The sequence below is a fragment of the Microcaecilia unicolor genome, chromosome 9 (assembly GCF_901765095.1).
Source record: "Microcaecilia unicolor chromosome 9, aMicUni1.1, whole genome shotgun sequence".
NCBI lineage: Eukaryota > Metazoa > Chordata > Amphibia > Gymnophiona > Siphonopidae > Microcaecilia > Microcaecilia unicolor.
The window spans coordinates 165932592-165947222 of record NC_044039.1 but is presented as its reverse complement, the minus strand read 5'-3'; the positions used below and the strand labels follow the sequence as shown (position 1 = coordinate 165947222).

The 14631-nt window shown below is 42.3% G+C and overlaps 1 protein-coding gene across 1 annotated transcript in view; it reads left to right on the top strand.

Annotated features, from left to right (window-relative positions):
• Positions 1-14631, top strand: part of TXNDC16 (thioredoxin domain containing 16) — a 196347-nt gene that overhangs the window by 81330 nt on the left and 100386 nt on the right. Inside the window, exons 8-10 of the mRNA XM_030215380.1 lie at positions 3392-3482; positions 4886-5042; positions 13187-13353. Of these exons, the coding sequence (XP_030071240.1) occupies positions 3392-3482; positions 4886-5042; positions 13187-13353 (415 nt within the window). The remainder of the gene's footprint in view (positions 1-3391; positions 3483-4885; positions 5043-13186; positions 13354-14631) is intronic.

Genomic DNA, 14631 nt, shown 5'->3' with positions numbered 1-14631 from the left:
TGAGGGAATGGGGCCCCTTACAGTTGTGAGGGAGAGCAGGGGGCCTTGGAACTGGGAGGGAGGGAAGGGGGCCTTGGGAGCTGGGGGGGAGGGCCTGGGGCCTTGGAACTGGGAGGGAGGGAGGGAGGACAGGGGGCCTTGCAGCTGGGAAGGGGGGAGGACTGGAGCCTTGGAGCTGGGAGGGAGGGACAGAGGGGGCCTTGGAGCTGGCAGGGAAGGAGGATGGCAGGGGGCTTTGCAGCTGCAACGGGAGGGGGGCCTTGGGGAAAAAAACATTCCAATACCCGCCCGTTTTTACGGGCTTAACGGCTAGTTAAATTATATATCCACCAAGTCACAACCTTTGTTTCCCTCATTCATTACCATTCATTTCTTCATGTATACATCACCCCCCAACATTCCCCTGCATCTAGTCCATCATTAAATCAGTGATTATCTTGATAGCAGGAACGATGACATGATGTGTCCTCAAAAATCCTTAAATACCAGGACGATATAGCAAACCAATAGCTATAATGTTGGCAGTTCGATGACTACTCAATATTTTACACAATCCTTAGTTGCACTTTAAACATCTCAATGTTCCTTGTAGCCACTCATTACCACACTGTAGCTTGTTCATTCTATTATGTCTCTCTTTGACGACCAGAATGATGCATCGGGGTATTTTGAGTTCAGCTTTCACCTCGTGCTCAACAATGCCGTTCTGCCATGACCCTACACGGATCGTGTTTCTCTATAACACCTTGTTCAGGGGTTCACATACGGCAACACGGACGATTAGGCACTCCTCCTGACTCCCATGGTCTGGCGGCAAACTTAGACGCCAGCGCATGCGTTTAACTATAGTGGTATTAAGGAACCCAGATAAGAGTGAGTATTTTAGAACAGGCATATGTCAAGCAGGTCCTGTTCTAAAATACATGAGACATGGATGTCCATATCTGACATACAGACTTGGATATCGAAATTCTCAGTTGGATTTCCTTTCTAAAATTCTGCTTCACATCTATATATGAATTAGCTATCTATCCCACACTTCACAGGCTCAATTGCCTTTCTGATTCAGATTACAAGAAGATCAGATTAACAAACATTTTTCATTGAATTTTATGTTTATTTGGATTTAACTCATGCTTTTTTCAGTAGTGGCTGAAGGTGAGTTACATTGAGGTAGAGTAGGTATTTTGCTAATCCTCAGAAAACCTATAGTCTTAGGGGCTCTTTTACTAAGCTGTGCACTTACCGCAGCTTAAAATGGCGTTCTGAGAGATATGCTCAGGTGTCTTTTATGCTAATTTCCAAATATGCCTGTGCTAGCCACCTCCTGAAAAATATTTAAAATGTTACTTGGAGGGGCGTGCCTGGGGGATGGAGGGTAGACTATGTGCTAATCATTTAGTTCATCCACATTACTGTGTGCTAACTGATTACCATAGGATTACTGCGTGAACCCTTATCGCTTGCAAAATAGGTGGCGGTACGTGCTCACGTAGTAATTTTTTTAAATGGTTGCATGCTAATGGCAACATTAGTGCATGGCTATTCAAAAATGGAAAATTGGCCATTTTACTACGGTAAAAATGGCTTTAGCATGTGGGGAAAACCCGTGCAAGGGTGTACTAAGGCCTCTTTTTACCACAGCTTAGTAAAAGGGCCCCTAAGTTTGTATTTAAGGCAGTGGCGAGTTGTGACTTTGGGCAAGTTACTTAACTGCTCATTGCCCCAGGTACAAAATAAGTACCTGTATGTAATATGTAAACCGCTTTGATTATAACTACAGAAAAGTGGTGTATCAAGTCCCATCTCCTTTTCCCTTAAATGACAGTGGGATTAGAACCCCTAGATTCCCTTATCCCACTGCTCAAACCATGAGACTACTTGAACACCTCTTTCACTTTTGATCTACTTTCTTTTTGCTGGCTTCAAATTTTTTTTTTCTCTGTAGTCCTGCTTAGATTCCTACTGTTCAGGAACAAGTGAGCAAAGGGAGAGGTGAAGAGTAGCTTAGTGGCTAGTGCAGCAGCCTGAAAACCTGGGGAACTGGGGTTCAATTCCCACTGCAGCTCCTTGTGATTCTGAGCAAGTCACCTAACCCTCTGTTGCCCAAGGTACAAAATAAGTACCTGTATATAATATGTAAATCACTTTGATTGTAACCTCAGAAAAGCAGCATCATGTCCCATCGCCTTTCCCCCTCACAGCGCCAACAGGCGATCTCCAGAGCTAAATTTTTTAATTGGTACTTGATATACTGCCTTTTCTAAGGAGGTCAAAGCACTTTACAATAACAATAATAAGAATATAGTAAAGAAAATAACTCCATTTTAGGATGGGAAAGACACATTCAACACGTGCTTCAATAATACAATAAAAACGCTACAGTTAAAATTATAAGTAGACGGGCTGCACTTGGACTATATAACAGGGTGGACAACAAAGCGCTCAATCGAGAAGACAATTGAAAGCTAGTTGAAAGTAATGGGTCCTCAATAGGGTTTTAAAACGTGCATGTCTTCAGGTTCAGAATTTCACACAATCATTGCTTTCAAAATCTGCCTGTTCTGAGAGAAAGGAAGGAAATGTAGAAGTAAAGCTTACATGTGCCCATTTCTTTCCTAAGTAAATTGCCATCAGCACGGATTTATTTTTGTGTATCACTGAACGTGTTTTGTGGCTTTGGGGATTTTCAAGAATGTATTCTTTAAAGCTGGCATCCAATTCATTTTCTAGGATATAGATATGATGCATGCTATTGGATGTCAGTATTCTTAACCTTAAGACAGTATTGCTCATCTGTGGTGAGGCAGCTACATTTGGGGAGAAAAAAAGGAGACTGTTCATCAGTGAGTGAATAACCCTTCTTGTTGAACTTACATAGACATTTTCATTTCTGGGTTTTTTTTTTTCTTACTAGCACTACTGAGATCTGAGTTAAATTGTGTCTTCCTTTTAGTATGACTTCTAGTTTCAGCCTTTGATCAATTACCGGGAGTGTTGATGGAAGAAAGTATGTTACCAGAACACCTCCACTTTTAAGGGGCTGCAAGTGCTTTTTATTACTACTTCCGAGCTTCATGGTTCTAAGAAGTTGAATTTCAGATGGATATCAAAACTAAGTATTAAACTGAGCAAAATGAAACAGTATTAGATTTCTTCAGACCTCTGGGGAAATTGTCTAGTTTTTAAATGACCAGTCAATATACTACGCACTTAAACTTTTGGAAATACTTTATGGGTGTCATCTGGCAATTTGAGGTAAAGCTGTTCTTTGTTATAAATATTTTAAACGTTCATATTTAACTATTTCTAGAACTAAAAATACTCGGGGAGGGAGAAGGTGTAATAGTAAGATATTACTAATTTGTTTTTTTTATTTTATTTCTTTCAGAGCATAGAGCAGTAATGGAAGCTGCTTTTGTGTATGGTGCTCAGTACAAGTTTGTTTTAACTACAGAGGTTGCTATGTTGGAAAATTTGGGGTATGTTTTAGTGAAATATGTGATACAGCAGACTATTTTATACCTACAATTTGATATTTTAATTTCAGGATAAAGGGAAGAGAGAACCAGAGCACCTCCTCTTTCAGTTTGATCAATAATGAGTTTAGAAAAATTATCCTGTCAGGGAAGATCACTTGTTGAATTTTTTTCCTTCTCTATCTTTCTCTTCCCTCCATCTCTTTTAATCTGTCCCCACCCCTTTTTCCTTACTTTCTAATATCTTCCCCCTTGCAGCTTTTCATCTTAACCAACGCCTCTTCACTTCCCTTTCCACCTTAAAGTAATGAGACCTCATCTGTTTATTGTTTTGGATACGTTATGTTACTATTTTGCAGTTTCCAGTGAGGATATTTCATGTGCCTCCAGTACCCCTGCTCATTAGTGGGAAGTGCCTTTCAAAAGTGGTGCCTCTCACTGCACTGGGAGAGAGTGCATTGAACTCAAAAGGAGAGGGTTTAAGATGATCAGGGAGATGTGGTGGATGTTCAGGAGAGGAAGAAAGGGTGAGAGGCCTCAAGAGAAAGAAGATAGCAATAGAGGGGAGAGAGGGTTTTGATTGCTGGGAGAAGGGGGAAAGATATTTAGCCCTATTTTGCCAGACACATCCTCATTTGGCAGCTTGATCCCTAGAGACTGTTGTTAAGGTCTGAGGTGCCATTTTGAATCCTGGCACTAGGCAGAGCAGGAGCAATTGAAGATCACTTCTTCTCCCCCCCTGGTATGAGCTGAGGAGTTGTTAAATAGTGGAGGGTGGTCTGTGATGGTGTTGAGAGTGGAGTGTCTGGCAGGGAGTAGGTTTTGTCAGCCTTTGCACATGCTCCTTTGAAATATATATTTGTTTTTAATTATTCAAGAGCACTGTACAATGTTTAAGGAAATATACTCAGAACATTCAGGAATGACTAGATTCTTATTGTCAGGTACAGAACAGATTTATTTACAACACTTTATGGCTAATGCATTAATTTTAGCACTAAGTTTAGGGATCTTATACAAGGGAAATGTGCCACAAGATAAATATTGCTAGAAAGCCTGATTTATTAATTATGCTGGATCAGTGTGGTCTCTGATCAAGGCTCAGATGTATTCTTTCTTGTTTCTGCTGTTGGTTGGAATGGTGAAGGAGGTCTTGTAACTGTAGTTTGATGGTGACCTTTGCTGGAAGAGAAGTCTCTATTTGCAGATTGGATGGGAGTGGAACATGGAGAAAGTCTTATCTTTGGTGCAGATGAGGAGTCCAGTGAATGTCCAGAGAGTCCAGCAAGGGGTTCAGAGAGAGATTCAGAGAGTGCGAGTATAATAAAGTTGAAGAGTAGGTGGGATTATTCATCATACATGGTGGCATAGTTGCAAATTATCATCTTTGTATTTTTATTTTAAAGCTTTGAAGAATCCAGTAAGTTTTCTGCCAGACTCTTTTTCTGCCACTGTAACATGGTTACAGATACGAGCCAGCAATGTAGGAGAACATTAATGGAACAACCGCTGACCACACTGAACATTCACAGATATTTCAAACTAATGGAGGCTCCACTTGTGGTAAGTGTAAGAATGTTTTTAGAAGCTCAACTTATTTAGATTTGGAGACAAAATTTGTGATCCGCTGAGCGGAAAGGTATCTTATTTACACCACAAGATAGAGGGATATCAACTGCTTAATCCTGCAAAATTTCATCCTCAGATATGGACTAATTATGTCTTTGAAAAATAAGAAACTTTTATCAATATAATATCTGAAGCTGTCATAGAGGCTAGTATGTACTGTGTCATTCACATCTTTTGGGGGTGGAAGGGAGTCAGTGACCAGTGGGGGAGTAAGGGGGGGTGTCATCTGGTCAGTTATGGCACCTTTTTGTGACTGAGGAGTGATTGAAACAGGTCTAGACCAAAAATCTAACTTTTAGTCTTGGACATTTTTGCTTTGTTCCATTACGGCAGAGAAACACCCACGTTTTGGGAACACCCAAATCCTTAGACGTACTGCAGAAAAAAATGTCTCAAGTCCAAGTTCTGAAAATTGTAACTTGGACGTTTTTCAGAGAAAAACGTCCAAATGCAATTTTTGAGACTTTTTTTTCTCTTTTGAAAATGAGCCCCACAGTATCCATGCCAGAATGTAATAATTTAAATAATGAAAGACTGTATTTTACTTCCAAGCAAAATAGCCTCCACACACATAGACCACAACGAGTAAAAACTGAAACAAAAAGCCACGGTACTTTTACAGTGGCTGACTTTGAGCTACTCTTGGAGTGACAACTGAAATCATAACTCCATAGGCTAATTCCTAAGGAGGTTATCCCAAATTTACAGACTTGAATTCTAATTAAAACTTTGTATTATAAGCATTTATTGTGAACACTCTGTTTACCATATAAACTACTGTGCGAGATCATAAGTGCATTACTTTCAATTGCAGTACAGCAACAAAAAAATGAATACAAAGAGTATCTTCCCACCCAGGGTAGGAGTGATGCCCCAGTTGCAGCAGCCATTTTGAGAGCAGAGTCAGAATGGGTAGGAGTAACTGGGGACCACTCCTGCCCCAACTACACACTATACCATCAGAGGGGCCTATGGGTGAGGGGGGGAGGCATGGGGGATTCCAGGAGGAGGGACAACTCCTGTTTGGGTGAGGGAGGGAGACAAATGGGACCAAGAAGTGTTGTATTTACTAGAGCAAGTGCCTGTCAAAAATGGCAGGAGGAGACATTATATGTAAATGGATTAATTTGAATGTATTACAAATTGGCATGCTGTGGAGTCGAAGAGTGGCCTAATGGTTAGTTCAGTGGGTTGGGGAACTGGGTTTGACGCCCAGTGCTGCCTGAAGGTCGGCAATGGGTTGAGATCCTGGGGAACCAGGTTCAATTCCCTCTGCAGCTCTGTGTGACCCTAGGTAAGTCACTTAGGGGCCCTTTTACAAAGGCGCAGTAGACGCTACGCGCATGCAGCACATGCTAAAATGAGACTATCGCCAGGCTAGCGCGCCCCTCCCCCCCGGCGGTAATTTAAGATTTGGCATGCGCTCTTACCACCAGGACAAATGATTTTATTTCCTACTGCATGCGGCATTAATCGGTAGTTGACGCACGCTGATCGGTCCCGCGTATGTAGCGCCTGAGCCCTTACCGCTAGATGGGTGGCATTAAGGGCTCAGGCTGTTTCAGTTTTACTGCAGGCCCTTTTCCTGGCCCATCGGAAAAAAGCCCTTTTCCTCAGATGTGGTAAAATCTGACCCAGCGCACCAAAACCTTCTGCCCACAATACTGCAGGCCACTTTTTGCCGTGGCTTAGTAAAAGGACCCCTTAGCCCTCCATTGCCCCAGGTATAATATATAGTTTAGATTGTGAGCCCATTAGGAACAGTGTAAAGTACCTGTCAATAGAAATTGTAAACCGCATACAGGCTTATTTTCGAAAGAGAAGGACGCCCATCTTTCGACACAGGGTCGCCCAAATCGGCATAATCGAAAGCCGATTTTGTGCGTCCTCAACTGCTTTCCGTCGCGGGGACGACCAAGTTCACGGGGGCGTGTCGAAGGCGTAGCAAAGGCGGGACTGGGGCGTGCTTAACACATGGGCGTCCTCAACTGATAATGGAAAAAGAAGGGCGTCCCTGACGAACACTTGGACGACTTTACTTGGTCTTTTTTTTTTTTTTTACGACCAAGCCACAAAAATGTGCCCTAAATGACCAGGTGACCACGGAGGGAATCGGGGATGACCTCCCCTTACTCCCCCAGTGGTCACTAACCCTCTCCCACCCTCAAAAAGTTTTTTTTTAAATATTTTTTCCAGCCTCTATGCCAGCCTCAGATATCATACCCAGCTCCATGACACACAGCAGTATGCAGGTCCCTGGAGCAGTTTTAGTGGGTACTACAGTGCACATCAGGCAGGCGGATCCAGACCCATCCCCCCTCTACCTGTTACACTTGTGGTGGTAAATGTGAGCCCTCCAAAACCCACCAGAAACCCACTGTACCCACATCTAGGTGTCCCCCTTCATCCCTAAGGGCTATGGTGGTGGTGTACAGTTGTGGGGAGTGGGTTTGGGGGGGGGGGGGTTGGGGGCTCAGCACACAAGGTAAGGGAGCAATGCACCTGGGAGGTTTTCTGAAGTCCACTGCAGTGCCCCCTAGGGTGCCCAGTTGGTGTCCTGGCATGTCAGGGGGACTAGTGCACTACGAATGCTGGCTCCTCACACGACCAAATGGCTTGGATTTGGTCGTTTCTGAGATGGTCGTCCTCGGTTTCCATTATCGCCGAAAATCGGGGACGACCGTCTCTAAGGACGACCATCTCTTTTTTTTTATTTTATATTTATTAGTTTCAACTTTTAAACAAGTATTACACTTGAAACAGTAAAGGTACATTTGTCTGAAATAAAACATTTTTAAATAAAGAAAGCAAAATATTTAACAAAGTACACTCTAGTCCACCATATTAGATCCAAGATTAACAATGCGGAGATTTTACCAATTATTACAATAAGAAATTAAGACAGGTCGCTTTGGTATCCATTTACAAATTCAGTGCTTAACCTCTAAGACCTAGCTGAGATAAATTCAGAAAGCTGTATAGATTAAAAAAAAAACATACTTAACCGACTGATAACAAATTATACACTTGCAAGGATAACGTAAAAGAAATGTAGCTCCTAACTGGAGAACACCTGGCTTTCACAAGAGAAATTGTCTTCGTTTTTTTTGAGTGTCTCTAGACACATCAGGAAATATACGGACATTGAAACCCAAGAAAGTTTTCTCTCTATTTCTAAAAAACTTTTTTATAATCAAGGCTTTATCTAACGATAATGCCAATGTTACTAACAGAGTTGCTGATGTTAAGTCTGTTGTTGAAGCTTCTAATATAGCAGAGACGTCCAAAGGTTGATCAGTTTGTTGTACTGAGGTTTCAGAAATTTTTATTGGTAAGTAATAAACTTGCTCTATAGGAGGAATGTTGTTATCTGTAAATCCCAGTATTTCTTTGAGGTATCTATGTAGCATTTCCCTTGGAATAGTTGTCACCGTCCTCGGGAAATTCAAAAATCTCAAATTATTAGACCTTTGAGCATTCTCTAAATTTTCAATTTTTCTTCTCATACTAGTGAGATCTTTTATCGTGTTTATTTGTACTTCTAGGACGACCATCTCTAAGGTCGACCTAAATGTTGAGATTTGGGCGTTCCCGACCATATTATCGAAACGAATGATGGATGCCTATCTTGTTTCGATAATACGGGTTTCCCCGCCCCATCGCGGGGACATCCTGCAAGGACTTCCTCAGGAAAACTTGGGCGCCCCTTTCGATTATACCCCTCATTGTCACCTCAGGGATCACTTGCAGTATATCAAGTGCTGAAAATAAAGATAAAAATAAAAATGCTGTATTCATCAATCAGCAGTTGTGTTCCTTAGTGTCCTCTCTGTTTAATCTGTTGTCTGCTCTTTTGTCTGTGCAAACCCTTTGCCTTTCTCTTCTGTGTCATCCTATTTGCTTGTTTTGTTTTCTGTTAACATTGTCATGTTGAGGAAGGGTTGAGGATATCAAGATAGTGGCCACGTTAGCCCTCTTTGGCATAAGTTCTTTTCCTTCTTAGTGTACCTGTTATGGGAAAGTGGAAAGGAGGAGGTTAGGCATGGTTCTCTTTGAGGGGCATTTTCGAAAGAAACGTTTAAATCAGAATTTGGACGTTTTACAAAGACGTCCAAATTCCGAAGTGGGGAGAAGGTCATTTTCGAAAAAGATGGACGTCCATCTTTCGTGTTCGAAAATACCATGGACATCCCACGATTTGGACGTTTTGCTATTTGGACGTCTTTGATTTTTGGCCATTTTTGAAAAAAGACGTCCAAGTCTAAAACGTCCAAATTCAAGCCATTGGGACGTGGGAGGAGCCAGCGATTTTAGTAGACTGGGACTGGTCCCCCTGACATGCCAGGACAGCAATTGGGCAACCTAGGGGGCACTGCAGTGGACTTAATAAAATGCTCACAGGTACAAAGCTCCCTTACTTTGTGTGCTGAGCCCCCCCAAAACCTACTACCCCCAACTGTGCACTACTACCATAGCCCTTACTGGTGAAGGGGGCACCTACATGTGAGTACAGTGGGTTTTGAAGGGCTCACAGTTTCCTGCACAAGTGTAACAGGTAGTGGGGGTATGGGCCTGGGTCCCACCTGTCTGAAGTGTATTAAACTACTCCAGAGACCTGGATGCTGCTGTCATGGACCTGAGTATGACATCTGAGGCTGGCATAGAGGCTGGCAAGTAATGTTCTTCAACACAATGTTTCGGGGTGGGAGGGGGTTAGTGACCACTGAGGGAGTAAGGAGAGGTCATCCCTGATTCCCTCCAGTGGTCATCTGGTCATTTTGGGCACCTTTTTGTGCCTTATTCGTAAGAAAAACAGGTCTAGCTCAAAACGTCCAAGTTTTAGTGCTAGACGTTTTTGCTTTGTTCCATTATGGCTCAAAGACATCCATGTCTTAGGAACGCCCAAGTCCCACCTTGAACATGCCCCCAATACTCCCCTTTGAGATTTGGACGTCCTTCCGACGAACGTCTGGGAAAGATGTCCAAAATACGGTTTCGATTATACCGATTTTGACGTTTCTGTGAGATGGACGTCCAAATGCCGATTTATGTCACTTTTTGGACGTCCATCTTTTTCAAAAATGAGCCTGTTTGCCTGCTCTTCTGGGCCCAAAAGGTTCTTTTATTTCTTGTGCCAGGGTCAGAGAAGTTGGATCTTATGGCAGCCCACTTCAACCTGTTCTGGGTGAGGGAGGGCATTTGGAGGCTGTGGGACACAACCACCCCCTTTACAGCTACACGCTCAAAGCTTGCCATTCCTGACCTCTCCAGCGATGCCATGCTTGGGTGAAGTAAGGGTTGGAGAGCAAGGGTTGCAGGAGTGGGAGGCTCAAGAGTAGATTGTCGAGTCACTAAGCCAGAAGATCTCTGCACTGTGTGTTGAAATTCAAAGGAGGAGCAAGTTTTCACAGTACCAGCAAGTGAGTCCATGGGAGTTGCTGAATCTAAAGATGCTCTGAATATCAGTTTACATGTACTGCTTTCTCTGCTGGCTTCCCTTTTTGTGAGAACTCATTTAATTACTTGAGCCAATTTGTGAAGCTGTGACTGACTTTGGCAAATTATTGTTGCCCCAAGTTAACTCTTCAGCGACAATGTTAGGACAGTTTGAGAATACACATAGACAATTTGCTTGTATTAAGACTTGGATTGATAAATCAAAGCAGTCAGTAGAAGCTTTGCAGGCCTTTCAAAATGCTGCCGTTAAAATTTTTTTTTTTCATTGCAGTTCAGAGTGGAAGCTTTGGACAGTGTGAAATGGCAATCTAGCCTACTTATTTTGAATTTTCCCAAGGTGTCAAATGTCTGTGGACAGAAAAAGTACTTACATATAGTAAATGTAAACTGCTTTGGTTTTACCGCAGAAAGGCAATATATCAAAGGATCGGGGACTACTTTCCTAGATGATCATTCCCGCTAATAGTACAATCGATAATATTATCAAAACTAGACTACTGTAATGCAGCATATGCAGGATGCAAAGAAAACACAATAAAATCGTTGCAAACTGTCCAAAATATGGCAGCAAGGCTGATATTTAAAAAAATCAAAATACGAGAAAGCAACCCCACTTCTTTTAATACTACACTGGCTGCCAATCAAGGCAAGACTATTCTTGAAAATAAGCACCCTCATCTACAAAATGCTATTTGGAATGTCTCCTGAATATATATGCTAGACCTAATTGAACTATCCCCAAGAAATGCAAGCCTAGAAACCAGAGGCTACCTACTTTTCCACCTACCCAACTGCAGAAACATAATCTTCAAAACCATCTACTCGGCCGGATTCAGCTACCTGGGCTCCAAATGGTGGAACTCAATACCCAAAGCCATAAGAAGCATCACTCACTATCTCCAGTTCAGAAAATACCTGAAAACCTACCTTTTCAAAAAAATTTTATAACTAAATACATAAACTAGAGATGCTCCACAATACTTTGTAACTGAAAAACACTAATGTAACTTCATTTAACTGTAAATTTGTGAGCCACTTTGAACCAATACCTGTTTTTGGAAAAGAGTGGGTACTAGAATGAATGAATGAATAAATAAATAAATCCATGGACCCACTGCACTTGAGAACAGTGGCGTACCAAGGTGGGGGCGGTCCGCCCCGGTGCACGCCGCTAGGTTACTTCCTGTTCTGGGGCAGAGGGAGCATGAAAACGAAGAGCCGGCAGGCGCGCGGCACCCCCCCCCCCCCCCCAGCGGCGTGCACCCGGGGGGGGGGTTTGCCGGGGGATCGGGGGTTTTTTCGCTGGGGGGGGCGTCGCGCTGTTCCGGGGGGCGGGGCGCATCGGCGATCCGCCCCGGGTGTCAGCCCCCGTAGGAACGCCACTGCTTGAGAAGTTTAAAATATACCTTTTTAGAAGTGCTTGTGCCTGAGAATTTCCTTCCCTTACAAAGGTCTATTATTTGCCCCAGGCTAGACAGAGCTCTCAGCCACAACAAGAAGTCATTTTAAACAATGGTAGAATCAATAGCTGTTTAGGAAACATCTGAAACTGTGGCAGTTATGTAGGCTACTTTGATTGTAGTTTTTGCATTGTCTCGATAAAGATTGGCTACTTAAACTTATTTTCAAACATTGAGACAAGTTATTCTTGAACTGCAAAATTTGTATATTTCCTGATATTTTTAAGGGAACTAAAAAAAAAGGCAGTCAGTTTCTCAAAGTATCCTAGTAAATGTATATTTACCTTTCACTCTTTTAAGTATATCTTTTAATATCCTTCTTGGCATCCAAGTGGTTGTCAGTGGGAACTGCTTCCATGCTTTTTAGTTCTTTTTTTCTTTGGGTTTCAGGGCTTTTGTGACTTTCTTTTTGTTTGGTAGTATTTAACTGTATTACCTAAAAGTCCCTGTCATACTACCACTACTACTATATATTATTTCCATAGCGGTACTAGACATATGCAGTGCTGTACATTTTGCATGCAGATACTTTCTCTGTTCCTAGTGGCTCACAATCTTAAGTTTTTGTACCTGGGGCAATAGAGGGTTATATGACTTGCCCAGGGTCACAAAGAACTGCAATGGGAATTTAACCCGTTTCCCCAGGATCTCAGCCCACTGCACTAACCATTAGGACTTAACATTGGGATCTGAACTATTGAGGACTAGTAACTGCATTTCAGTTTAGCTTGTTACCTGTTCTTGTATTTGATTTCTTAGTGTAGTCTAATTTCTGAATAAGTTTCTTTCTGTGCACCATTTTTCTTGTTTATACGTTTGGAAATGCATAAAAAAAATATTGCCTTGTTTTCTGTACTCAGTTGTTTTCTGTTCTTTTGGCCCTCACACTGCCTTGAGGTACCCTTAATGGGTGAACTATCCACTGCTAACTAGGCTAAGAGCAGCAATTTGCTTCACATAGATCACTGAATAGCTATTGGATGGCCTAATTTGTCAAGGTAAACTGTATTTAATCCAGTGACCTTGTAGTAATAGACCCATTTCATGGTAATCTACTGAGTCATCCAGTCTCCTATTTTCCCAGACAGAGATATTTATTCCCCTACATTATGCTTGCATTTTGACTGGTATAACTTTACTTTACTTTGCATTGCTCTGTAGGCAGAGGTTACTGGAAATCCAGAAGAGATTTCATCTGTTCATCTACAACTTGGTTTACCGTTGGTGTTTGTTCTGAGTCAGAAAGAGACATACGAACTAGATAAAAGAACTGTCGATCATGTTGCATGGCAGCTTTTGGGAAGAGCAGGACTTGCATTGTTGTTAAGGTACTTAAGAAAAAGTATTCCTCACTAATGTTTTGAATTTATGTGTAATTAATGCATTCTTCTGAAAATGGATAATGTTTTATAATTTCTACACACAACCAGTCCAGTTTTCAGTGGTGGTGACTGCTGCACTAATTTAAATGTCAGCATTTAAATTAACGTACTACTATGTGTTTTGATTACTGTTATACTTATTCACACATATATGGTATCTTCAGAATAAGTATAACAGTAATCAAACACATAATAGTATCCTACTATATAAATGAAGAGTGACCAATGTGCGGCACGTCACAAATCTCTTCTGAGTTCCGACGTTGACCGGCGAGCACCGGGCGGGCGGGGACCGTCCGACAGCAGCTCCGAGGCGCACTCTGTCTCCGACAGGTATGGTCAGCTGCTGCCGCCGCTGCTGTGACCTGGGCACTTTCCTCTGCCACCATCCCCCGGGGCGGCTTTCCTGGATTTGGGGCTCAGCTGCACCCGGCGTTGCTCCGACCTCTTTCTTGCCCATTTTAATGGGCTCAGCGGCTTGTATTATATATAACATTCTGATTACTGAATATATAAATAAAGTGGGCACTTTTAAATACTTTTGTAAGCATTTAAATTAATACATATATTCATCCTCACTGCATGTGTAGTGTGCATTACTGAATATATGTGTAATGCGGTGCCTGTTACCACTCTGGAGGTAGTTCTATATGGTGAGAGCCTGCTCTATAATGGCATCTGGGCACCCAGATTCCATTATGGAATACTAGCATAACCTGGTATCTGCACACCTAACATTTACATGTCCACTGTTACACTGGTAGTAGACCTGGCATAACTACGGTCTCATAAATGTGGCAGGGACATGCATAACTGGAAGATGTGCCCATGTACACCCCCTTTGCATTTCCCCATTATGCCTCTTACGTGTATCCTTGTAGAGTAGCGCTTAAGTGCCCAAGTGGCACTTTTTGCGGGAAGGTGTACACTTACTCCCTAATTCTATATTTGAGCATGCAAATTTGGGTGCGTTCCCATTTGTGCATGCAATTTAATGAGCCAATTAGCGCCAATAATTGGGGGCTAACAATCAATTATAGTCGCTATTCTAAAAAGATGTGTGCATATATTTTCCCATGTGGATCTGAAAAGGAGCATGACCCTGGGAGGGGCATGGGCGAGTCAGGGGAGTTTCTAGGATTTGTGTGCAGTGTTATAGAATTTGGGGGATCTGTGCCTATTTTAGGCGCAAGGATTTACACCAGGGTTCTGTTGATGTAAATC